Source organism: Strigops habroptila, chromosome 20, assembly GCF_004027225.2.
Source record: "Strigops habroptila isolate Jane chromosome 20, bStrHab1.2.pri, whole genome shotgun sequence".
NCBI classification, from domain to species: domain Eukaryota; kingdom Metazoa; phylum Chordata; class Aves; order Psittaciformes; family Psittacidae; genus Strigops; species Strigops habroptila.
This window is the reverse complement of record NC_044296.2, coordinates 1,265,092-1,288,791: the sequence shown is the minus strand read 5'-3', so window position 1 is coordinate 1,288,791 and position 23,700 is coordinate 1,265,092. Positions and strand designations below refer to the sequence as shown.

Genomic DNA, 23,700 nt, shown 5'->3' with positions numbered 1-23,700 from the left:
CTCTGCCTTTACCGGGGGGGTGTAAGCGCAGCGAGGCTCAAGCAGGGACAGGGTGATGGAAATGGGGTCTGTTGTAGCACAGCCTCCTTCAGGTGCCATCCGGGATGATCCTGGTTCTGCCAGGATGGGCAGGGAATGGGACAACCGGCAGCCATGGGACAGAGGGAGGGATCCTGGTGTGTGCTGATCCCGTGGGGTGCCGAGGAGGGGCTCAAGCCTTGAGCAGGGGCAGGAATGAACCGGAGCAGCCTCTGGAGCTGCTGCTGCTGCTTCATGGTTTTCCTGATCCAGGGCAGGTAGTTGCAGATGTGGGTGTAGACCATGGCAGGAGTGTCGTACCCGAAGGACACGATGCCTTGTGCCACCTCATTGCACACCAGGGGACCCCCTGAATCTCCCTGGGGACAGATGAGAGACAGGCTTGAGAGGCCTCTTCCCTGTGGGAATGGGCTCCTCCTTGGTCCCTCTGGGAATGGGTTTCCCCTTGGTCCCTGTGGGAATGGGTTTCCCCTTGGTCTCTGTGGGAATGGGCTTCCCCTTGGTCCCTCTGGGAATGAGTTTCCCCTTGGTCCCTGTGGGAATGGGCTTCCTCTTGGTCTCTGTGGGAATGGGCTTCCCCTTGGTCCCTGCCTGCCTGGGGAATGCCAGCGGGGCTGTGGCTCTGGAGCAGGGAATTGTGGCTCTATCCACATGGACCGTGGTGTCCGGGCATCCACATGGGTTCTACAAATCCAATCACCTCTATTGGGACCCAGCCAAGTGCCAGCATCTCCCCTGCCCCACAGCCCCCTCCTGCCCCATTCCCGTACCTGGCTGGAATCCCGGAGCTCATGGAAGCTGCTGGCACAGACCACGCCGGCGTAGAGGTGCGGGTAGAGGTGGACACAGCTCCTGTGGCTGTAGATGGAGACTCTGGCCTCAAAGAGCTTGTTGGTCACCTGCTCATCGTCGATGAGGCCCCAACCAGCTACACCGCACTTGGTGCCCGTCGGGAGGTTGCTGCTGCCTTTGGGCAAGCGGGTGGTCTTGACGTAGCTGTTGAGAGTGGCCTTTGCTGTCAGCTGCAGGAAGGAAGGGGTTTGGGGATGGTTGTGAACAGAAGAGCTCAAGGATGCTTCGTGTGCAGGTCTAGAGGGACACACAGTGAGTACGGATGCCCCTATGAGGAGGGAATGTGCCTCCAAGCCCATGGTTCCCTCCCGTTCCTGCCTCCAGCATGGGCAGAAGCAGCACCGATGGGTTGCACTAAGAGCAGAATATGTCCTGTCCCGAGCCGTGGCCTTGCCTTGAGCAGCATGAAGTGTTGGAGTAGGTGTTGGGGTTATATCTGGGGTGCGGGTGGTACCTGTCGACTCCCCGGCCCTGCTGGCTCGGTTCTGGCTTGTGGATGTTGTGATCACTGTGATATTCCTGCCCATGGAGCAGAGGGGAGAAGGAGGAGAACCCACGTTGGGGCTCACCTGCATCACCCTCCCCTTCTGCGAGAGCTGCTCCATGCAGGAGCAAGAGGAACCTACTCCGAGGTTACTCCAGCGATGGACCTCGCAGGTCAGGGGGTAGGAGGGGATGGAGGTGCTGTTTGAAGTACTCACCCCATGCAGTGCGCTGCTGTCATCACCCAGCCCGGCGCCACCAGGCAGCCTCCACAGAACGATGTTCCTACCTTCAGGAAAGCCATGTAGGGATGGGAGTGGGGCTGAGCCTCATGGCCCCCCACAATGTGACCTGCAAGACACCCCCGCTGGAGGCTGAGCCCATGCTGTGGGGCAGACCCACACCTCCCAGCTCCTGAGAGCAGCAGCAGGAACAGCAGCAACCGGGGCCGGCACATCCTGTCCCGCAGCCGGATGGATGCTCCTTCCGAGGCAGGTGGAAGTTGGAGTGTCCCAGTGTCCAGGAACTGGTTTTATACCCTGGGAGCAGCCGGACCCAGCAGCCAGGAAGCCATGTACGATGGGCTGGTAGTGCTAATCACACAGTGCAGCAGCCCTGCGTGCCCTGAGCCTGGGGTTGAGCAGTGATAGAGCAGCGCAGAAGGACCAGGGGTATCCCAAAGCCTCCGGGATGCTGCTCACATGAGGGATTCTTAAGGTGTTATTCAGCATTTCTTCTTCTTTGCAGACAACTCACATCCACCGGGTTCAAAGTGGGGTCCCCGAGCTCTGGCTCCTGCTGTGCCTTCGGGAGCTCACAGCATTCCTGGTTTGTGGATGCTGTGAGCCCCCGGAATGACTGTGACATCCCTGCCCAGAGGGGAGAAGGGGGAAACCTTCAGACCTTTCCATGCCACTGGCACATCCTCAGCTGGGGCCAGGGGAAGCCTTTGGGAGCCTTTGTCTGCCCCACTCTGGGTGCTCTGCCCAGGCATCGCTGCCGTTGCCACTTCCCCTTCCCCAGGCAAAGTGGGATGTGTTTAAATGCTCCACTGAGCACCAATCCTGCTGCACTCATCCCTCCTGAGCAAACCCACCATTGGGCTGCTCCTCTTCCATAGCAGTGACCAAATCCTCGTGTCCAGGGCATGGACCTGGGGCTCAGGACATCCACGTTCCTCCTCCCCTTGGCTCTCACCAGCCTTAGCTGGTGGCTGATCCTTGGGTCTCCAGTTGCCTCCATTGCGCCCTGTGATGGGCACAATGTAGGAGGAGCTGCCTGACTTCAGGGCCAGGTTCTGCAGCAGAAAACAGAAACCAGACAGTGGTTCTCTGCCCCAAACAGCTTGGTATTGTTATGTACAAACAAACAGACAGGGAGGAGAAGCAGGAGGTGGAGGAAGTGATGCTCAGGACGGGCAGCAGCAGAGTTTGGGCTGAACTGATGCTCTCCACACGGTGCAGCAGCACCAGCATCGCTGCTACCACCCGCGGTGCCCCTGCCCCAGCAGCATTAAGCACAGGGAGGTGCTGGGCTCAGGTTGGTTTCCTCTGGCACCACACCCGGGTTCCCCACCACAGCTCCCCCTGTTTACCCAGAGCCCGTTTCCTGGGCGAGGGCCAGTTCCTCCCTCATGTCCCCACGTGAACTCGTCCAGCTCTGGGGCAACAACACGAGAGGGACACGGAGCTGCTGGAGCGAGGCCAGAGGAGGCCCCGGAGCTGCTGCGAGGGCTGGAGCAGCTCTGCTCTGGAGCCAGGCTGAGAGAGCTGGGCTGGGGCAGCCTGGAGAAGAGAAGGCTCCTGAAGGGGAGCCCTTAGAGCAGCTCCAGTGCCTAAAGGGGCTCCAGGAAACCTGGAGAGGGGCTTTGGACAAGGGCCTGTAGGGACAGGCCAAGGGGAATGGCTTTAACCTGCCAGAGGGGAGATTGAGATGAGCTCTGAGGCAGCAGCTCTTCCCTGTGAGGGTGCTGAGGCGCTGGCACAGACTTTTCCCAGAGAAGCTGTGGCTGCCCCATCCCTGGCAGTGTTCAAGGCCAGGTTGGACACAGGGGCTTGGAGCAACCTGCTCTAGTGGAAGGTGTCCCTGCCCGTGGCAGGGGTTGGAGCTGGAGGAGCTTTAAGGTCCCTTCAACCCAACCCAGGCTGAGGTTCTGTGCTTCTACGAGATGAAACCAACCAAGTGCCAGGATCGTTTTCAAACAAGCCCAACTCCACCCTTCCTGGGGCAGAACAACATCCCCCATAGGTGCAGGGGTGCTTCAGCTGAGGTTGGGGCTGCACAGTGGGGACAGGATGGGGTGGGAGCCCTGTGGGACAGGGATGGGGCTGCCCTGGTCCATGAGCCCCCAGGCAGAGCCTGCACAGGGGGGTGCACCCGGGGTCTCTATTTAATCAGAATGAAAAGACAAGTTCTAATCAGGTCCGAGCAGCAGCACAGCAGGAAAACCTCAAACAAGTCATCAATGTGTTATCTCCTCTTGGTAGCTGCTGCCTTTGCCCCCCAATCTGCTCATGGTCCCCACAGTCCAGAGCTGGATGGGAGCAGGAGAAGTGATGGGAAGCTCCAGGCTCCCCTTGGCCTATCCTGTTCTGCTTCCCTCTGGACACAAGGTGCTTTTCCCTTCCCATTGGCCTTGGCAGGACTTGTCATTGGAGGGTGCCAGGACTTGTGCTGCTACAGCCCCCCTCAGCACCCAGATGAGACCTCAGACCTCGATGAGCTTTAAGGTCCTTTCCAACACAAACCATTCTATGATTCTCTTTGCTCTCCACTTGGGGACCTCTCCCCGGCTTTGGGGGTTGAGAGCAGGAAGCAGACACAGCTTCAACCTGAGCTCAAGGTGCTCGGGGTGTGTTTTCTCTGTGCAGTTGCTCTGGGTGGGGTCCCCCCTGCACGGGGATGTGGTTGATGTTGTAACTTCCCCTTTCCCATTGGGGTAGGTAGAACTCTCACTTGTTTTGCACAAGGAGCCTCCTTGCTGCCTGCTTCTTGCTGGGCCACACACACGCATCTGGAGAGCTGCTGGACCTCGCTGGGCAGCAGGAGCCTCGGCTGGTCACCACTGGTGAGTGCCATCAGGAGGATGGAAGCGTTGCGTTGGGAGTAGCATCTTGCAGGGCTTCCTCTCAGGTTGAGTTTTGCAGACACAGGGGCAATGACAGACATTGACATTCCATCACATCAGGCTCCGGTGCAGCGCCAGGCAAGAGGCAGCAGCTTTGTGCCTCTGCTTCCCTGTTCTGGACAGCGGGAAGCTCCTGATCCATCTCTGATGGGTGCTTGGAGAGGTGCTGGTCGAGGCTGTGGGGCTGGCTCCTATTGCCCTGGGCTGCCTGGACTTGCTGCATGGACAGGGCAGGATGTGGATGGATGTGTCCTGAGGGAGGAGCTGAGCCCATGAGGAGCGCGGGGAAGGATGTACCTGGGAATGGGTGGTGAAGGGGCAGTTGGTGAAGGGGCAGTTGCTCCCTGCCAGGCTCAGGGGTGAATTGAATGCCACCAAAGGCAAAGCTCTTGGTGTCTCTGGGTGCTCTTAGTGGGGCAGTCCCACAGACCCTCCCCATGGAGGTGTTACCCCATCAACCCAGCGCGCCCTGACTCAAAGCGGGGCCTGACACATCATTTCACTCCCATCCCACCTTCCCAACCAGAGCAAAACTGAGAATAGCCACAACCGACGATGTTAGAGACGATGTCGGTCCTGTGCCTCGCACCAGGAAACTGCACTAAACAACAGGAAGCCCACGCTCATGCCTGGACTTACAAAACATCTCACCCTCCTCTCCCCTTCCCTTCCAGCGCTGCGGGCAGGCAGGGCTCTGGCTCGCATCTCCACGCTGTATAGAGCTGCTGGGACCAGCCTGGTCCAGCCACAGCCTCCTGGTGCCTCCAGCCCTCAAGCAGAGGCTCTGCTCTGCTCCCAAGCCCTGTTCCCTCGTGCATCCCAAGGCTCAGAGGATGGATGGTCCAGAGTGGAGCTGGTTGGCGAATCGCTCCCTTCCCCTTGGCTCTGCTCAGTATCCCGAGCTCAGACTTGACCTGCTCGACAGGAAAAGCTCCTGCCTGGAGCTGGCTGCCATGAGGAACGTGAACATCGTCCTGCAGCATTACAACTTCACGGGCAAGCTGAGCAACAGGCAGGCTGGGGACGAGGGCATGGGGCTCCTCCGCACAGCGTTCGTCATCATCAGCTGCATCATCATCCTGGAGAACCTGCTGGTGTTCTTGGCCATCCTGCGGTGCCTGCGAGCGCGCCGCTGGGTCTACTCCTGCATCGCCAGCATCACGCTGAGCGACCTGCTGGCCGGGGCTGCCTACCTGTGCAACCTCTGCCTCTCGGGCAGGAAAACCTTCCAGCTTTCCCCCCAGCTCTGGTTCCTGCGGGAAGGAACCCTCTTCATGGCGCTGGCCGCCTCCACCTTCAGCTTGCTGGTGACAGCCATCGAGCGCTACAGCGCCATGGTGAGACCCATAGCTGAGAACGAAGCCAGCAAGACCCGGCGCTTACGTGGCCTCATCGTGTCCTGCTGGCTCTTGGCCTTCATCATCGGGCTGCTCCCGCTGCTGGGCTGGAACTGCCTGTGCCACTTGAGCGCCTGCTCTGTCCTCCTGCCGCTCTACTCCAAGAACTACATCCTTTTCTCCGTGGTCATGTTCAGCATCATCCTCCTGGGGATCATCGGCCTCTACATCTCCATCTTGCAGTTGGTCCAGGCCAGCTCGAGGCAAACCAGCTCGAGGCACAGCCGCAAGCGGTCCCTGCGCTTGCTTAAGACCGTGCTGATGATCCTGGGGGCCTTCATCATCTGCTGGAGCCCCCTCTTCGTCCTGCTGCTCTTGGATGTCTTCTGCGAGACCCGGACCTGCGCCCACCTCCGCAGCCTGGACTGGACCTTGGCTCTGGCCATGCTGAACTCGGGGGTGAACCCCATCATTTACTCCCTGCGCAGCGTGGAGGTTCGCCGCGCCGTGGGGAGCCTCCTGTGCTGCTGCTGTGTCCGCCTTGGGCTTTGCGAGCCCGGGACATGCTTGGTCATCACTGACATCAACTCAGGTTCATCCACTGAGAGCTCCCTGCGGTACCGGGAGAGCTTCCGCAGCGCCGCCAGCGCCCGGCCCCGGGCTCCGCTCTCCAGCAACTCCAGCATGATGAGCAACCTCCCCAGCCTCTGAGGGCGAGCAGGAGGTGCCCCACAGCCCACCAGGACCTCCTGCTGCTGGGCCTGGCCTGGCCCAAGTGACCAAGCGCGGCTCCATCCCAGTTGTTGGCTTTCCGATGGCTTCAGCCTGGGGTATGGCTTCAGTGAGGGTGCTCCTGGGGTGGGAGTGAAGGATACGGGCACATCTCTCTGCCGGGTTGTAAATGGACCCTGTTCTGGGGATGATCCTGGCAGAAACCTTCCCCAAAGCAGTGTTTGCAACAGGAATCACTTCAAGAGTCATCACTCAGGGACCGGAGTGGGGTGGAGCGGCCACAGGCTCCTCTGGGAACCGCTGGGGAATGGGATGGGGGGGTCTGAGCCCAGCATGTTCTGCAATGTCTGGAGAAGGGGGTCACACAGGAGATGTTCCAAGGCTGGAAGAAGCAGAGAAGGTACCTCAGGAGGCGCAGCTCACACCAGTCACACACGGATCCCCTCATGCCCCATTGAACACCTCTGCCCCTTCCATGTGCTGGTAGCACAAGAGATCCCGAGTTCCTGCAGCTCCACGGGCAGGAAGGAGCTGCCAAAGGGCATGGACACGGCTGCGGGGGACCTGCTCCAGGGCGGCTTTGCCCCAGCTTGGAGCCCTTTGCTTTGGGAGCCTGTGGGACACATGGGAAGCTCCAAACCAGCCCCAGGGTCGGACAGAGCCTGGCTCATGCCTCGCATTCCCGCTCTCCTCTTCCCCATTCCCACAGCCGGTGCCGGCCCAGAGCCGCGTACGGAGACCGGAGCCTCCGCGGGGCAGCTCCCGGGGCTCCTCAATAAACGGAGCTGCTGGAACAGCCCCGACCGAGTGCTCATTGCATGGCCCGCGGGGCCGCGCCGGGGGGACCGGCACTGGCGGCCCCCTCCATGCCCGACCGGGTGGGAGCAACAGGGCGATGCCCGGTGTGGGGGGGCGCTGTCCGGTGTGGGGGGAGCCCTGCCCGGTGTGAGGGGGGCGCTGTCCGGTAGGCGGGGGGCTGCTCGGTTGGGGGGCGGCGCTGCCCGGTGAGGGGGGACCCTGTTCGGTGTGGGGAGGACCCTACTCAGTGTTGGGGGTACCCTGCCCCGTGTGGGGGGGGGACCTGCCCCGTGTGGGGGGGACCTGCCCGGTGTGGGGGGGACCTGCCCCGTGTGTGTGTGTGACCCTGCCCGGTGTGGGGGGGACCTGCCCGGTGTGTGGGCGTACCCTGCCCCGTCGGGGGGGGGGGGACCTGCCCCGTGGGGGGGGGACCTGCCTGGTGTGGGGGGACCCTGCCCGGTGTGGGGGGGACCTGCCCCGTATGTGTGTGTGACCCTGCCCGGTGGGGGGGGGACCCTGCTCGGTGGGAGGAGGGGCCGCTGTCCGCTCGTCGGAGCGCCCCCTGCAGCCCCGACGGGAGCACGAACGGCGGCGACTACATCTCCCAGCGTCCCTTGCGGCACTAACCCTCCCCCCGCGAACTACATCTCCCAGCAGCCCGCGGGGCGGTGCGTGCCGCGAACGTGCCGTGCGTGTCCGGTGGAGCGGGCCGCAGCGGCGGGGCCGGGTGCCGGTGCCGCGGCGATGCTGGAGGAGGCGGGCGAGGTGCTGGAGTCGGTGCTGAAGGCCTCGTGCCTGCCGCTGAGCTTCCTGCTCTTCGTGCCCGCCGTGCTGCTGCTGCTGCTCGGCCCGCCGCCCGCCGCCGAGGCCGCGCACGAGTTCACCGTGTACCGCATGCAGCAGTACGAGCTGGGCGGGCAGCCCTACGGTGAGACACCGGGCTCGGGCCGCCGGGACGGCGAAACCCCCCCGTTCCCTCCCTCCATCCCTCCCCTTCAGCGGTGGTGGGGACCAGCGAGGAGACCCGAGCACGGGGAGGGGCCTAGCGCAGGCCGCGGGAGGCCGCAGCCGGCCCCCGTCGGGCAGAGCCTGGGGGCAGGAGGGGGTCCCGTGGGGTGGCCGAGGGCCCCCCCCCGTGCCCTGTGTGTGGGGTCGGCGCTGCAGCGCTCTGGCACGTTGGGGGACTTGGTGGTGAGCTCGGTGCTGTTCTATGAGCTCTCTATGGGGTTAATGGCTCTTTGCTCCCCAGGCTCTAGCAGCAGTGTCTCCATGTGGGAGTCTGTCCTTCTCCAGTTCCTCCTTTATGCTCCGGGTGACCTCCCGTTCCTCTGTTCTATTGGTGGTTGTGCAACACCTTTCGTAGAGTTAAACCTGTTCTGTGAATCATTGAGGTGTTGGAGCTCTCAGCCTCCTCCTGCACTCGCTAACCCAGAGCCAAGCGTGGTTCCTGGCTCTCCCGGAGATACCTCCGTGGTGTTGAGAGCCTCGCTGGTTCCCGGCAGATGCTCTTGGGGGTGTCCTCCCATCTCCTTGTGTGGTGGTAAATCGTGATTGAGAGAGCTGGGCTGGGTCAGCCTGGAGAAGAGAAGGCTCCTGAAGGGGAGAGCTTAGAGCAGCTCCAGTGCCTAAAGGGGCTCCAGGAAACCTGGAGAGGGGCTTTGGACAAGGGCCTGTAGGGACAGGCCAAGGGGAATGGCTTTAACCTGCCAGAGGGGAGATTGAGATGAGCTCTGAGGCAGAACCTCTTCCCTGTGAGGGTGCTGAGGCGCTGGCACAGACTTTTCCCAGAGAAGCTGTGGCTGCCCCATCCCTGGCAGTGTTCAAGGCCAGGTTGGACACAGGGGCTTGGAGCAACCTGCTCTAGTGGAAGGTGTCCCTGCCCGTGGCAGGGGGTTGGAACTGGTTGAGCTTTAAGGTCCCTTCCAACCTGTTCTCTGATTCTATTTATACAAGATGTCCTTGTGGTCTGCTCTTGGAGAGTGCTGGAGCTGCTGGAAAGCCTCCAGGCTGCTGCTCTCCCAGTGGATTGCATTTTCCTGTGAGGGATTTGATATGCTGGAACCGAGAGCAGGAGAGAGCGAGCAGTTCAAAGCAGGCTGCACAGGAACATCCCAGTGCATGAGCCAGAACAGCCTGTGTGGCTGTGGTGGAGAGGAACCTTGGGGAAGGCTGTGTAGTGCTGCAGGAAGGTGAGTCTGGCAGGACATGGCCGCACTGATAGAGGCAAAGCAAACCCACCGATCTCTGTCCCTTCTTGGATGAAGGGGAAGGGACACCCTTGGCTTTCTGCAGGTCCTGGCTGCTCGGCAGCTCATCACACTGTCCCTGCGAGCGTTGTGAGAAGGGGCTGGGCTGGAATCTCTTAGCAAAGCTCTTGCTTGCTGTGTCCTGCAGGCACGAGGAGCGCGGTGCTCAACACGGAGGCGCGCACGGTCGAGGCGGACGTGCTGAGCCGCCGCTGCGTCATGATGCGCCTGGTGGATTTCTCCTACGAGCAGTACCAGAAGGCTCTGCGCCAGTCCGCGGGTGCTGTGGTCATCATCCTGCCCCGAGCCATCTCCTCTGTCCCCCAGGATGTCGTCAGGGTAAAAACCAGAACGTTCCCTTTCTCTTCCCATGGGAGATGGAGTGGTTTCAGGGAGAGGTTTGGGTTGCTGCAGGGCTGCAAGCTCCTGTTTTAATGCACATGCTCTAGTCTAAAGGTTGGCTTTCTCTGCTTTGGAGGTTCATTTTGCTCTGTCCCTCTTGCACCTTTAGCAGCTGCTGAGTCTGTGTCTCCTTTCAACCCTCAGCAATTCATGGAGATCGAGCCGGAGATGCTCGCGATGGAAACCATCGTGCCAGTCTACTTTGCAGTGGAAGATGAAGAGCTGCTGTCTATCTATGAGCAAACGCGGGCTGCTTCTGCCTCCCAGGGCTCTGCCTCGGCTGCAGAAGGTGAGTTCTAACAAGTGGGAAAGGTTTAGAGGCAGGACAGGCCTGGGCCCACCTCTGGGAGCAGTCTGTTGTGTCATGCACCGTGAGCCACTGTCTCTTGCCTTCATGTTCTGTCTTTATTGAAGCACTTTGAGGTTTAATGGAATTAAAACACAGTATAAGAGAGTATTATTATAAGAGAGTACTCTAAAATACAGTATTAGAGTATTACCTGGCTGAATTTAGAAATACAGCTGCATGGAGCTGAGTTCTCAGCTTCACACTGTTGCAAGAGAGATCGAAAGCAAAACTCAGGTTAAAACCAGCACTGAAGATGTTAAAAGGCTCCAGTGTGTTGGGGTTTATGGAGCTTTTTGTCTGCACACAGCTCGGTTCTGTGCCTTCATGTATTCCCTGGTCAAGAACTTTTCTGTCTTAGTGACCTGCTGCTTGTGATGAACTTCAGGATTGCTGGAGAAAGGGGTTTGGTTTAGCCAGCTCAAAATGCTGGGATTTCAGGACAGAATGGATGTGCTTGGTCACCAGGATTCCGTGGCAGTGCGAAAGCACAAGCAGCAAGTGAGAGGGCTTAGATGGTTTGAAGCTGGCCTCTCCAAAGCTCAAGACGATGGAAATAAGGGATGAAGCTTCCCCAGGGACACGTTTCTGTCTGGTTTGTTCTAGTCCTGCTGCACACAGCAACTGCCAATGGCTTCCAGATGGTGACCAGCGGGGCTCAGAGCAAAGCCATCAATGACTGGCTCATCCCCAGCGTGGAGGTGAGTTGTGGATGGGTTCAAACTGCAACACCGGTGGGACACCACCTTTTGTCGGGGCTTCATTTGGACTGAGAGGGGAAGTCAGGGGGTCTCAGCCAGGGAAGTATCTGAAGTCCTCGGAACAGAGGCTGCTTCAGGCTCAGTGTGAGTGTAGAAGTCTTTGTGCAGGGGACAGGAGGTGATGCTGGGTGACACTGCCCTCTCTCCTCTGCAGGGAAGGCTGACGGGGCTGGGTGGAGAAGACCTGCCCACTGTTGTGATAGTTGCCCACTATGATTCTTTCGGAGTGGCTCCAGTGAGTATCTTCCCTTCCTGCAGCTCCCATGTGGCCTCTGCCCCTGGGGGTTTTCTTGGCCTTAAAGCAAGCCGTGATGGGCTATCCCGAAGACTGTTGTGCTACAAGGGTCAGCGTAGGGTTGTCACCTTGTCTCCCTTTGTCCTGCAGTGGCTGTCACACGGGGCTGACTCCAATGGCAGCGGCATCTCGGTGCTGCTGGAACTCGCCCGGCTCTTCTCCCGGCTCTACACCTACAGACGTACCCACGCGGGGTGAGAACCTGCCCTCTTCTTGCTTCAGTGTCCAAGGCTTGGGTGCAGGAGTCCCGCAGTGTGGAGTGTGATGTGCTAACACTCTCCTGTCCTCTTTGACCTGCAGGTACAACTTGTTGTTCTTCGCATCTGGAGGTGGCAAGTTTAATTATCAAGGAACCAAGCGGTGGCTGGAGGACAACTTGGATCACACGGGTGAGGAAGGGGCTGCCGTGTTCTCTAGCAAGGCTTCTTAATATGATGGTGTTAACTGGAATATCAGCCCTCCCGTGGGAATCTCCTTGCTTTTTGGGGGATGGAAATCCCAGCACAAAGCAGAGCAATAAAGGTTTGGATTTGTCTCTTCCAGATTCCAGCCTGCTGCAGGACAACGTAGCGTTTGTTCTCTGCCTCGATACTCTGGGCCGAGGCAACAGCCTCCACCTCCATGTCTCAAAGCCTCCCAAGGAGGGCACCTTGCAGCATGCGTTCCTGAGGGAGCTGGAGATGGTAATGAGAAGCATTTTAGGTAGACGGGAATTTGGGACTTGCTGTGGGGAGCTGCAGCTCTCCAAAAGAGGAAGGAACGAAGGAGGAGTTGTGCCATTGAGGGATTTCGGGTGTTGTGCAGACAAATCCTCATGCCACAGACCCAAATGAAGCAGATTAGATCTGCATTTTCCACTGCACTTCCTTAGAGCTTGTTGCTTGCAAAAACTCCCCTGTAGTGACACTAAACCAGTTTTGTCATAGAATCATAGAATGGTTTGGGTTAGAAAGGACCTTAAGATCATCCAGTTCCAACCCCTGCCATGGGCAGGGACGCCTCACACTAGACCATGTCACCCAAGGCTCTGTCCAACCTGGCCTTGAACACTGCCAGGGATGGAGCATTCACCACTTCTTTTGTGACATTAAACCAACTTTTTAATGGCAGTAACTGCACCTTAGAGCTGGAAGTGTATTTACCTTCTGGAACACAAAACAACCGGGTCTCGGCAGCGCGAGATGGGACTGTGCAGTGGGCAGTGACACCCTGCATGGCTTCTCCGTTGCCTCAGGTTGTTGCCAGCCAGTTCCCCGAGGTGAAGTTCTCCATGGTGCACAAGAAGATAAACCTGGCTGAGGACATGCTGGCGTGGGAGCACGAGCGCTTCGCCATCCGCCGCTTGCCCGCCTTCACCATCTCCCACCTGGAAAGCCACCGGGACAGCCGGCGCAACAGCATCATGGACAGGAGGTGAGAGACCACCTCACATCCAGCCTCAGCACTGCTGCTGCTGTGCTGATGGGTGAAAAACCACTGGGAGATGGGCTCTGCGTTGCTGCAGTGGGAAAGGGGAGTTCTGGAGGAAGCTGGTGCCATCAACAAGTCCATAATCCCCTTCTTCTGCTTTAGGTCACGAATAGACACTAAGGCACTAATCAGGAATACCAGGATCATTGCTGAGGCTTTGACAAGGGTCATCTACAACCTGACAGACAAGGTAAGAGCTGCCCATTGGGCTGTCTGCCACGTTCGTCCTGCCCAAGCAGGCTCTCACCAAGGGGTTTTATTCCCTTGCAGGGAGCACCTGCAGATCTGCAGATCTTCACGGACCAGATGGTGAGCACAGTTTTCAGTTGTGGGAAGAAGGAATCAAGGATCTGTGAGAGGTTCCTGGTCTCAGTGGTTGACTCCTTTTGCTCTGGTGGTGTTTTCCTGCAGCAGATCCAGCAGGAGCAGCTGGAATCAGTGATGGACTGGCTGAGCAGTCAGCCCAGGGCTGCGCAGCTCATCGATAAAGACAGCACCTTCCTCAACACCTTAGAATATTACATGGGTCGCTACCTGAAGGATGTCAAACAGCATCATGTAAAGGCAGACAAAAGGTAAGAAAAGAGGTGAAAGAACCAGCCAGGGCGTGCACATTGGCTTCCCCCTCCAATGCTCTTGTGTCTGACTTCTTGGCATGGAGCTGGAAGGGATTGCTCCTTCCTCATGCTCTCTGTTGTCATGGTTCATGCTCTCTGTTGTCCCAGAGGAAGCTCTTTATCATCCTCACACCACAGTAACAAGTCCCAGCAGCTCCCTCTGTGTTCCATGCTTCCCACTCTGAGTGCTTCTTTTCTTGGGAGGCAGGGAAAGACTCAAGTCCTCTGGAAAACTTTAACTGCAAAGAGGCAACCCTGCTGGGGTTGAAGCAGTTTAGTGATCACGGTGAAGCATCTTCCGTGTGCTGCTCTGAGGCAGCTGAACAGCATGTTCTGAATTGTACCCTTAAGGCTTCTGATGGTAGGAAAGGAAACTTCACAACTAAAACCAGTTCAGAACTGGTGTGCAGGTGGTCACGCTTCCCTGGCTCTGGCTGGATGAACTCCTTGGGATCAGGGGCTGGGCTTTCCTTGCTGCAGTGTCGAGATGCATTGTACAACCTGAAGGGTTCCTTCTCTTCACAGGGACCCTGAGTTTGTGTTCTATGACCAGCTGAAGCAGGTGATGAATGCATACAGGTATGGAGCTCCCTTGGACGTGGGGAGCTGTTGTCTCCCTCTGTAGCTGTAGCAATTTCAGGTGGTGTTTCTCTATCACAGGGTCAAGCCAGCAATCTTTGACCTGCTCCTGGCTGTCTGTATCGCCGCCTACCTTGGTGTTGCCTATGTGGCAGTGCAGGTAAGAGGAGAGGAGCAGGACATGGGTGTAGTATTTTCCTCACAAGTCACGTTAGCTGCAGTAACTGGTGCTCACACCCTCCCAGCACCACTGTTGGAACAATAATGCCACCCCACTCTGAAAGCAGGAGTCCAGAATAGCTCTTTGGTGTGCATGTGTTTGAGTATCTGAAGGCCATCTCTTGCCATTTTAGTTCCCCTTCAGAAGGAACAGAATTGCATCCAAAAATGGAAAGACTTTAACAAGTATTTGCATCATCTCCAGGGGCATGAGACAGGCACAAATGCTTCTGTACAGCTCCAAGTACCTGCCTTCGTTGTAGTAACTCCTGATTGACCAAGTGCACCCTGTCCTCAGGGTGGGAGTGCTCTGCGTGATCCGGACAAGGTGTTGCATTTGCACAGTAGGATTGTGTTAAGCCTTCTAGTAAGCTTCCACAACACAGCGTGGTTGAGGTTGGGAGGGTCATCTAGTCCAACCTTCCTGCTCACCTTAGATGTCTCCTGAGTATCTCCAGGGAAGGAGACTCCACAACCTCTCTGGGCACCCTGCTCCGGTGCTCAGTCCCCCTCACTGTAAAGAGGTTCTTCCTCACGTTCAGGTGGAACTTCCTGTGCCTGTTGCCTCTCTCTGTGTAGAACACAGTTGTTTTATGAGAATTGATAAGGACTGATGGTTACTTATTTTCCTTCTGTTCCCAGCACTTTGGTCTCCTTTACAGGATGATACAGAGATTATCCCTTAAAACCAAGCAGCAGTGAAGCCCTGAGTCACCACCCAGACAGCAGCACTGAGCCATCGGTGAGCCCATCAGGAACCTTCTCTGCCTTCCATTGAATCCTGCTGTTTCTCTTCCTCCGTCTCCTCTTTGCTTCTCTATAGAGGGGAGGAAGGCAGAAAGAACATGACATTTTAACTCTTGTGCACCTTTTAAGTGCTTTTCTTCACCTTCTTCCCCTGCCTTGCACCATGTCTGGTTTCCTTTGCTTTTGGCAAGGGAGGGGCTCAGAGACATCAGGAGTTCTGCAGGTTGGTCCAACGCTGACTGGCTGGTTCTGAGCAGCTTCTGTGAGTGTAAAACCAAGTCCAGCACCTTCATTGGACACACGTGCCATACTTGGAAACTACAGAGTAGAGTGATGTGTTACCTCTGCCCAGCAAACAGGACTCAGAGCAGTTGTTTAAACCAAAAAGCAGTGCACATGAAATTAAAGAGAATACTATTAGCCTGGTTTCTTATGGCACCTCTTCCTTATCTTTCCAGGCCTGGCTTTAGGAAGGTGGGTTGAGCAATTAGACTGTGCAATAACTCCCTCCCTTCACAAGGAGCTGCACTGGAACTGATCTCCGCTGTTCCTGGCAGGATGAGGCAAGATTGACCAAGCAGGTTCCTTGCAGTAGGGTTTGTGCCAGGGCAGGTTCTCTCCTGTCTCTAGTGGAAGATGCGTTGTGCTGGGTACTTGGTTTCTCTGGTCCTTGAGCAGTCCACGGCTGCCATCGCTCTGTGCTAACCTCTGGCTTGGTTTTGAAGAGGTGTTCTACAGTTCCAACTGCTGTGGGACCCTGTTCTGTGCTGTTCCATGTATTTAAATCAGCTGGTCATATTAATAGCAAGAGCAGCCCAGCTCCTGCTGAGCTCTGGTCTGTAATCCCTTCACTCTCCATTCCTCAGCTTTCACTTCAAATGGGGTCTGGATTTTGGGGGCTTTTCCCATGTTCACCTGCATCTCAGGGTCTCATTTCATGTTTTTCAGCTCTTATTAGTTTTGGAAACACTGTTCCTGGCCTGCACGTTCCCAGAGTGCTTGTTGCTGTCCTTTCATGTGCTGCCCCCAATGTGTATGGAGGGAGGCAGGTCCCTTTAGCCATTAAAAAGCAAAACAAACCTCAAAATGAAGTTTTATGAATGTCATTTTAAACATGGCTCTTTCTAGAACAATACCTAAGAGGGCATCTCTTGGAACACACACTCTCTATTACTTCGATCCTTGAGCAAGGCTTAGTTTAACTTTGCTGGCTGCTTCTGGATGGAGAGCAAAATGTTGTTCAAAGATCAGGCTTGCTTGCTCAAGAATTGTCGTCTTGAAGCTCAGAGTCGAAAGCTTCCACCAAGGCAATGTGGTAACAGCTCTGTCCCTGTCAGGGTTGTAGCATTAAAGCAAATCTTGACAGTAAACTGTTCACCCTCCAGTGCCTGGAACCAGTGGCAGCCCTTTAAATGAAAGGTTGAAAGAGGTAGAGGAGGTTCATAAACCTGAGGGGCACGTCACGTTCTCCCACACCATTTGTCCTGTAATCTGGATGCATTTTGTATGGATGGCTGCTAGAGAAAGTAGTTTTTGCTATGGGAAAGGGTTTCTGCTTTCAGTCCAAGTGCATGGGCGCTGAAATGCTCTCCACTCCCATCAAATTCCAGCTTTCTCATAGCCGGAGCAAAGCGAACTCCATTCCCTCAGTGCTGCTTCCCTTGGGAAGCTGACAGAGGAGCTTGTAAATAGACCCTGCTATTCTGCTAGGTTTGGAAAACCCAAGGAAAAGGGTGCTGAGCCGTAGTGCAGCGCATCTGCTCAATTCTGCCCCTGCCATGAGCCCCAGAGGCAGAAATCCAACCACTCTTCTGGTGAAATAAAAGCTCACAACACTGCAGCAGAGCTCTGTGTAGCTGGTTCTTCTTGCCTCTGTTTTTACTGAGCCTTTTGATCAGGAGTTTCCGTGGCATGTAAGGAAGAAGCATGGAAAACATACGTCCACCTGCACACAAGTGGCTAGCAGTGGATGCTTCTAGCCAGAACCCCCTTGTCTTTGCTATCTGCCTGATGTTACCTGGTGCTGGCAGAGTCTGCACCTCCAAAAACCTGCTTTTCCAACAGGTTTAAGCACTGAAGCTGTTCCTTCTGCCCACTCCCACCCTTGCAAGCTCTGATAGGGACTGTGAGCGGGTAGGTTGGACTGTTGTAGTCCATCTCCCAAACAAGAGGTTGCTTTGTTGCTGTGAACTCAGTGCTACTGCGCAGTAGGAACTCTACCCTTGTACTCTGTGCGAAGAGGAAAGCCCCTGAAGCCAAAGCAGAGCTGGGTACCCCGCTCCCTGCGGCTGAAGGCATCACCACAACCTCTCCAGATGCTTCAAAGCACAGCAAACCACCCCAAATTGTGGTGGTGGTGGTGGTTTGAAATCACCCGCTGTCATGTTGTTCATAGCACAAGCTGGGTTTTCCACTGAAGAGCCATTCAGCCTTGTTTGAACTGATCTGAAGTGATGGGGGATGCTCCTCAGTGTCCCTGCAGGTTGAGCCTTGGGGATGGCTCAAGTTTGGGCTCCAAATTGATCCGTTTTGTTTCCATTTGGAGTTCTTGGATAGCAGCTTCAAGGTGATCATCTGGAATAGCTGCAACTCAGGAAAAAAGAGTTAATGTCTCTAGCAATGTTGACTCCATTATTTATCTTGTGTGTGTCCGAAAGAACAAATGTATATTGAGGCGACTATTTAAAAGCTAATAGAAAACTCAATGCAGTTGATTGAGCTATGATTATTTTCTTCTTTTTTCTGACTATAAATGTAATAATATTTAAGTATTTTCATGTTTTTCATTCACTTGTTTGTTTGTCCCTTTTACCCCTTGGAAAAAAACCCCAATAAACCAAGCGAGTAGGTTTGATGAACAGATTTTGGTGGAGAACTGTTTCCCTGCTGGAAGCCCTGGAATCTCCTGGAGTGATTTGAAGGGATAAACATGGATTTTCACCCTTTCTGCTTCCATCACCCCTTCTATACAGTCCAAATAGTCAAATAGTGTGACAGAACCCATTCCAGCCCCTTGAGGTGAGCCAATTCCCATTTATCCCAAGGGTTTGTGCTGCTTGGAAGCAACTAAAGTTTCTATACAAGAAAGCTTCAGAACCGGCTACCCGATAAGCCACCCAACGTGTGCCTCTGCCATTATAAATGACTCTTGGAACGCTTAGAAGCTGTTTATTCATATTAGAAGCATTGCATGAGGTGTGTTCCCTGAGCATGAGGCAATCATGGAATGGTTGGAAGGGACCTTAAAGCTCATCCAGCTCCAACCCCCTGCCACGGGCAGGGACACCCTCCACTAGAGGGGTTGCAGAGGAGGGATGGCGGCGGCGCCGGGGGCTGCCCCGGGGGCCATGGGGAGAACCCGCTCCCCTCACGGCCCTGCCCTGACGAGGCGGGGCGGGCGGGCAGCGCAGCGACGATTGGCTGGGTGGAGGGGGCGTTGTCTTGGCGGGAAGAGCAGGGAGCCGCGGGATTGGCGGAGCGGCGGTGGGGAGGGCGGGGCTTGGCTCTTCGAGAGGGAGGCGGGAAATCTGCGCGTTGCGCGCCGCGCTACGGCAGGTACCGGCAGGGTCGGGTCGGGTCGGGCCGGGAAGGTTCGGGTCTGGTCGGGCAGGTTCGGCTCGACCCCTCCCGGCGCTCCCCGCCTGCTCTCGGTGTCTCTGACCAGTGTCGGCGCAAGGTTCTTCCCCGTAGGATGCCCAAAGGAAAGGATTTGGCGGGGACGAGCAGCTCGGAGAGCGACCAGAAGGAAAAGGATGAGGAGGGAAAGGTATTGCAAGCCCGGGGGGGGGAGGCCGCGGCACAGCTCCCTGGTGGCCGCTCTTTGCCCCCCGCACTGGCAGCAGAGGCAGTGTGACCGGTACCGGGTGGGCTGTGGATGCTCGGGTAGGGCTCAGGAGAAGGGCTGTGGCTCCTCAGCCCACTCTTCAACCCGGTGATCTCTCTGTCTAGAAAAGAAAGAAAGAAGCGGCTTCGAAGGCAGAGAAAAAGCTGAAAACAGAGGCTAAGTCTTCAAAGGTGCCAGAAGAAGCAATGGGACAAGGTGGTGAGGAGGGGACCATGTTCCAGGTATGGAGGGCAAGGAGCTGCTCTTCCTCTTTCTCTTTATACCCACCTCCCCTCTACATCCCTTTGTAGCAGAGCATTCCCATAGCGAGGGTGGTGGTCGGGGTCCCTTCACTGCTCTTGAGTGGCCCAACGTGCCCCATGGGCTGAGGAGCAGCGCGTGGCTTGGCCGGGTTTAACACGGGCTCTGTGTCAGTGCAGATTGGGAGCACACGCTATGTCAGAGTGTCCTGCTTCAAGGGGAAGGTCCTCGTGGACATCAGGGAGTTCTACGCTGACAAGGATGGAGACATGAAGCCAGGGAGGAAAGGTACTGGTGGTGTTTTGGGTGTTTTGCCTTAGGCTATAATGGTGGAGCTGTGCTTGGCAGGGAGAGCCCCCCAGAAGTAAATCCATTCTTCCCAATTGAGGTGGGGACAGGAAGGAGAAGACCCTTCTAGGTCCCAACTAGGACACTCCAGTGCTGCTGTGTTAAGTGTTCCTTCTCCTTTAGGCAAGGTGTGTGGTGATGTGCTGTAGAGGCAGCACTACCTGAGTAGGTGACACAAGCAAAGGGAAGACACATTTTGCCCTGGAGCTGAGGAGTTAAGGCTCAACTTAGGCCTTTGACACTTGCTTCATAGTTCTCAGGCCCTGGGCTCTCTTCACCTGCCCTGGGTGTCATGCCCAACAGAGATTGGGCTGATGTGGGCTTTCCCAAGGAACCTTTTGGTCCTTGCTATAGGTTTGTGTGTCAGGGCAGGCAAATTTGCTTCAGCTTAGTTTGCTTCATACCCACTGAGTGTGGTTTTCCTTCTAGAAATTAATTTCCTTCAGAGAAGTTACAAGTCTAAATTGCTCCCTTAGAGGGAACTGTGTAGCCTGTAATGCAAGTGGGAAGCAAAGCCCTCCAGCTTTTCTATGCCATTGGGAGCAGGGAGGGAAAGGAGCCTCGTGGACTCCTTCCAGGCTGGAAAAAGCACACTCACAATGTAACACACAAGATCTGTCTGTTAAAACAGAGATGATGAAGAAATGGTGTTTTTCAGTGAAATACTGCCTCTGCTTTTGCAAGAGCTCTTGGGCCCTGATCTTTATCTGGAGAATTTAATAAAGCTCTGGCCCCACTTCTTTCATGTGATTCTTAACCAAGCCAAAAGGAACAAGTTGACATCTGGCTGGAACACACGCACCAGGATTCCACTGCTGCGTTGGCTTTGTAAGGGAGAGGGACAGCACATCCAGATCTCTGCTGGACCTCAGAAGGAGCCAGTTCTTCTCTAGTGTTTAAGCCACACGAGTGATTTCTTGTTAGCAGTTTGTTTAAACAGAGCTGGAGTTGGCATTGTTTCTCTTGGGCAGTTGAAAGGAAACTGATGCTCATCCCCTGCCTCCTCTGAAGCCTCTCCTGCTCTCTCTAGGGATTGCCCTGTCTGCAGAACAGTGGAACCAGCTGAAGGAGATCATTCCCGAGGTCGATGCTGCAGTGAAGAAGTTCTAACATGAAGAATCTTGGACACCTTCAATATCTTTCCCTTAAGTGCACTGAGAAGTATAAAGCCAAGGATTCCCACCTGGAGCCTTCCCCTCACCTCAATGGGTTCCTCCCCAGTGTGGTGAGGAAAGACATGCTGAAAACACTCTTCTGTTTCCAAGGAGTAGCTTGTGATGAGCACTGGGAACCAGCACCAGTGCTTGAAGTGAGACTTGAGCACATCTGGTCTCAAGCAGACCTGAGATCTGTGCTGGTGAGAGACATGATGGATGGCTTCAGCCTTGTGAGATGCTTTACCTGGAACTGTCTTCCACTGGGTTGAGTGTTGAGTAAGATGGGTTGTACACCTCACGTTGACATCCTCTGTGTTTCCTCCACGTGTCATTCAGCCTTTCTGTGTGAAGAAAGGGATTAGTGTGCTTTAGCAACTGGTTTGGCTGTAGAGGGTGAATGTACACACAATAAAGGTGCTTGCATTATCAAAAGGCCAGGGTAGTGCACCTCACCTCCTTGTTTCAGGCACCCTTCTTTGCAGGTTGCTGTTGGGTTTCCCTTTCAGAAGGAGAGGGTTTGTTCTCATGCCATGTTCCCAATAATCCTGCGGGACAGAAGCAGCCAACGGGGCTGCTCCAGGTCATGGGAAGGGCGAGGGAGAATGTGAATCATTCCAGGGAACTGGCGACGAGGAGGCCTATTAAATAGAAGGGAAATTAAAGGCCTAAGGAGGAAAAGGAACATTCCTTTCCCTGTGGCAGAGAAAAATGACAAGCTCTGGGAAGAGAGGAGGGAGGCTATTTTGTGCCTGAGCTCTAAATGGATCCCACTCTGGGCTCAGCTGCAGCCTTCCTCAGCAAGACTTTTCCAGACTCTTCAACAGCTTGCGTCTTCCATCTATTTTTGGGTTCTCTCTTGCCCTGGTTTCCATAGTATCCGAATGCTTCATGCTCTTAAATATATCTGACACTTGCAACACCTTGGTGAAGTAGGAGGTACCGAGGCCCTTGCTCTGTGGAGGTGCTGGGGCTGTGTGGAAGATGTGGGGTGGAGCAGTGAGTTGAAGTTAGGCTTTCCTAAATGTTGGATTTGTCCCTGCACTTGGGATAGCAGGAAAAAATCATCTGTCCTCATAGAACTGTCTCTTCAAGCCAGTTTTGGAGAGAGCTCAGCGCTGTAGCTGCTCAGTGGAGATGGGTGGTGTTGGTGGCTGAGGTGTTCTCCTCTCATCTGGTGTTCCGCTAGTCTCTACTTCTTCCTCTCAAGTAAGAGGAAGGGCATGAGGACACCAGGCTGTATCCCAAAGCCAGATTGCTCATGCTGAAAAGCTTCCTGTGGGAAGCTTTCAGAGACTGAAGGGAATGGGAAGATAAAAAGCAAGAGAGGATGGTAAAGAGGAGAGGATGGTAAAGAGGAGAGGATGGAAGCTTCTAGCAATGGATCTCTCCTGCACAGGGAGAGTGTTTTTCCCTGAAGCTGTTCATCTGTCTGGCTTGGAGCACTTTGCTCTGCACACCCTTTTGCTCCAGACCAGAAACAATCACGTTATGGGAATGAACTTTTATCTTCTGGAGATAGGATATTGTTGCTTGGGGGTTTCTCTGACAGGACTGTTGAAACTTGGCCTTTGACTCTTGCGGAGCAGATAGGGAAGGGAAGGCATCTTGTTTTGAAGGATCCTTGAATGATTTTTCCCCCTCCTCTCTATTTCTTCGGGCTGTTGGTTGGATTTCTGTCTCCTAGGTGATGTGGAAATGCAGAGCTCCAGCTTGGCTTTTGTCCTTTCCTCCATGCCTTTAGGAGCTGGAAGGAAAGGGCAAGCGCTCCAAATGCAACGTGTAGCTTTGCTGTTCCTATGTCCCCTGTTGGAGCCCTTCTCTGCTGGACTGGGTGTTCCTCACCTTTTCCCTTAAGCTGCCCCTGTCTAAATCCAAACACTTACATGCCACAAGCAGCAGAGATGTGCTTTTCACTTGGGGTTTTTCACTAGCAAATCTCACCCTGCAGAAGAGAATCCTGGGCACACAATGTGCTTTTCCTTTAACAGCTCTTTTGTTGGAGCAGCATCTCAAGTTTGGGCAGAATCTGGCCCTTCATCCTTTGGGAATGGTGCGTCTGAGCCCTGCTGTGCCCTTTCCAGCTCTCCCTTGCAGCCTCCTTGGTGTCAGATGCAAAGGTGACCTGTCATGTCCCTTCTTCACCCTCTCTTGGTGCTGTGACTATCCTTTATCTACCCCTTCACCCTCTTGCTGTGGTGTATAAATCTCTGCCTCGCTCTGAGCTCTTCCCAGGTCCAGCAGTTCTAATTCCCATTTACCAGCAGGATTTTCATGTCTGATTCTCTCTGCTGCAATAAGGGTGATTATAAAATGTCTACCCATGGACTGCAAAAGCTCCTGGATGTATCTTTCCTTCTCAACAGGCATTTTCTACCTGAGGCACTGGGTCCCTCGAGCTCTAACCTAAGCCAGGAGCAGCTTGTGCTGCAGGAGCTGACAGGGAAAAGCAGGCTGGGCATGGAAAGGTGCTTGGAAACATGACTTGCTAAGGCATGATTCATCCAAGGTGAGAGCTTTGCTGCTGTTGTGGTCAAGGTTTCTTGGCTTGAAGGTTGTCTGAGCTGTTTGGAGCTGCTGAAAACAAGAGCAGCTTGACCCATCATGGGCTTCCCAGTGGCTGTGTCCAGAATAGGTGGCAGAACCCAGGCAGTGTCTGCAGGAGATGTGAACCAGTCTGACCAGTGTGGGGAGTTCTTTGGGGTTATTAGGGTGAGTTTTAGGAGTGGTACCACCCTCGGACACAAGGCAGCTCCACAGCAAGAGCCGGAGACCCCTGCAATGGCCTCGAGATTCAGGCCAGGCGCTGAGGGACTTTGTGAGGCTGTTTCAGTGAAAATCCCAGCTCAAATCCCAGGCTCCAGCCCCTGCTGGTGCTCAGGAAGCATTCAAGGCCGGACTGGACCTAAGTGTTCTGGCAGCTCCATGTGGGAACAATGGAGGAAGAAGGGTACAGAGCTGTAGCTTGGAGAAGGGTTGGGGTTCTCTCCAGAGCACAAGAGAGGAAGGGATGCACAGTGCTTCCCTACTGAGGACCAGCATGTTCCTCCGGTTCTGCAGGGGC

General features: G+C 55.4%; 4 protein-coding genes across 11 annotated transcripts; 3 read left to right on the top strand and 1 right to left on the bottom strand.

Annotated features, from left to right (window-relative positions):
* Positions 1–8: 8 nt before the first annotated feature.
* LOC115618310 (mast cell protease 1A-like) lies at positions 9–4,542 on the bottom strand. Its single transcript, XM_030509750.1, has 6 exons — positions 4,330–4,542; positions 2,572–2,671; positions 1,593–1,725; positions 1,275–1,410; positions 810–1,061; positions 9–398 (listed from the first exon to the last, which is right to left on the bottom strand). Exons 1-6 carry the CDS (start codon positions 4,540–4,542, stop codon positions 9–11), a joined length of 1,224 nt encoding a protein of 407 aa, XP_030365610.1.
* A 645-nt stretch (positions 4,543–5,187) lies between these two features.
* S1PR4 (sphingosine-1-phosphate receptor 4) lies at positions 5,188–6,820 on the top strand. The gene has a single exon (XM_030509741.1). It carries the CDS (start codon positions 5,335–5,337, stop codon positions 6,547–6,549), a length of 1,215 nt encoding a protein of 404 aa, XP_030365601.1. The 5' UTR covers positions 5,188–5,334; the 3' UTR covers positions 6,550–6,820.
* Positions 6,821–8,034: 1,214 nt separating this feature from the next.
* Positions 8,035–17,965, top strand: NCLN (nicalin). 7 transcript variants are annotated; one of them, XM_030509735.1, is made up of 16 exons: positions 8,047–8,296; positions 9,763–9,953; positions 10,161–10,305; positions 10,969–11,063; positions 11,278–11,358; positions 11,509–11,612; positions 11,719–11,807; positions 11,962–12,101; positions 12,653–12,831; positions 12,991–13,078; positions 13,159–13,197; positions 13,300–13,463; positions 14,031–14,084; positions 14,166–14,244; positions 14,946–15,045; positions 17,892–17,965. In XM_030509735.1, exons 1-15 carry the CDS (start codon positions 8,113–8,115, stop codon positions 15,003–15,005), a joined length of 1,692 nt encoding a protein of 563 aa, XP_030365595.1. In that variant the 5' UTR covers positions 8,047–8,112; the 3' UTR covers positions 15,006–15,045; positions 17,892–17,965. The 7 variants fall into 7 exon arrangements, with proteins under 7 accessions (XP_030365591.1, XP_030365595.1, XP_030365594.1 ...); XM_030509734.1 differs by lacking the exon at positions 17,892–17,965 and adding an exon at positions 15,999–17,827; XM_030509733.1 differs by lacking the exon at positions 17,892–17,965 and adding an exon at positions 15,509–17,827.
* A 14-nt stretch (positions 17,966–17,979) lies between these two features.
* On the top strand, positions 17,980–21,074 carry LOC115618302 (activated RNA polymerase II transcriptional coactivator p15-like). 2 transcript variants are annotated; one of them, XM_030509739.1, is made up of 5 exons: positions 17,980–18,068; positions 18,715–18,816; positions 18,999–19,115; positions 19,314–19,422; positions 20,513–21,074. In XM_030509739.1, the coding sequence occupies exons 2-5, from the start codon at positions 18,742–18,744 to the stop codon at positions 20,590–20,592; spliced, it is 381 nt and encodes a 126-aa protein (XP_030365599.1). In that variant the 5' UTR covers positions 17,980–18,068; positions 18,715–18,741; the 3' UTR covers positions 20,593–21,074. The 2 variants fall into 2 exon arrangements, with proteins under 2 accessions (XP_030365599.1, XP_030365600.1); XM_030509740.1 differs by lacking the exon at positions 17,980–18,068 and adding an exon at positions 18,553–18,605.
* The last annotated feature ends 2,626 nt before the right edge of the window (positions 21,075–23,700 follow it).

Excerpts from the sequence above, each read along its gene's own strand:
- LOC115618310 (XM_030509750.1), bottom strand. The coding sequence starts at position 4,542 with ATGTCTGTCATTGCCCCTGTGTCTGCAAAACTCAACCTGAGAGGAAGC. Across the intron at positions 2,672-4,329 it reads AGGCTCCTTGTGCAAAACAA|AACCTGGCCCTGAAGTCAGG; the intron begins GTGAGAGTTCTA and ends TTTCTGCTGCAG. Across the intron at positions 1,411-1,592 it reads ACAGCAGCGCACTGCATGGG|GAATATCACAGTGATCACAA; the intron begins GTGAGTACTTCA and ends CTCCATGGGCAG.
- S1PR4 (XM_030509741.1), top strand. The coding sequence starts at position 5,335 with ATGGATGGTCCAGAGTGGAGCTGGTTGGCGAATCGCTCCCTTCCCCTT.
- NCLN (XM_030509735.1), top strand. The coding sequence starts at position 8,113 with ATGCTGGAGGAGGCGGGCGAGGTGCTGGAGTCGGTGCTGAAGGCCTCG. Across the intron at positions 11,064-11,277 it reads GGCTCATCCCCAGCGTGGAG|GGAAGGCTGACGGGGCTGGG; the intron begins GTGAGTTGTGGA and ends TCTCCTCTGCAG. Across the intron at positions 11,359-11,508 it reads ATTCTTTCGGAGTGGCTCCA|TGGCTGTCACACGGGGCTGA; the intron begins GTGAGTATCTTC and ends TTTGTCCTGCAG.
- LOC115618302 (XM_030509739.1), top strand. The coding sequence starts at position 18,742 with ATGCCCAAAGGAAAGGATTTGGCGGGGACGAGCAGCTCGGAGAGCGAC. Across the intron at positions 18,817-18,998 it reads AAAAGGATGAGGAGGGAAAG|AAAAGAAAGAAAGAAGCGGC; the intron begins GTATTGCAAGCC and ends CTCTCTGTCTAG. Across the intron at positions 19,116-19,313 it reads AGGAGGGGACCATGTTCCAG|ATTGGGAGCACACGCTATGT; the intron begins GTATGGAGGGCA and ends GTGTCAGTGCAG.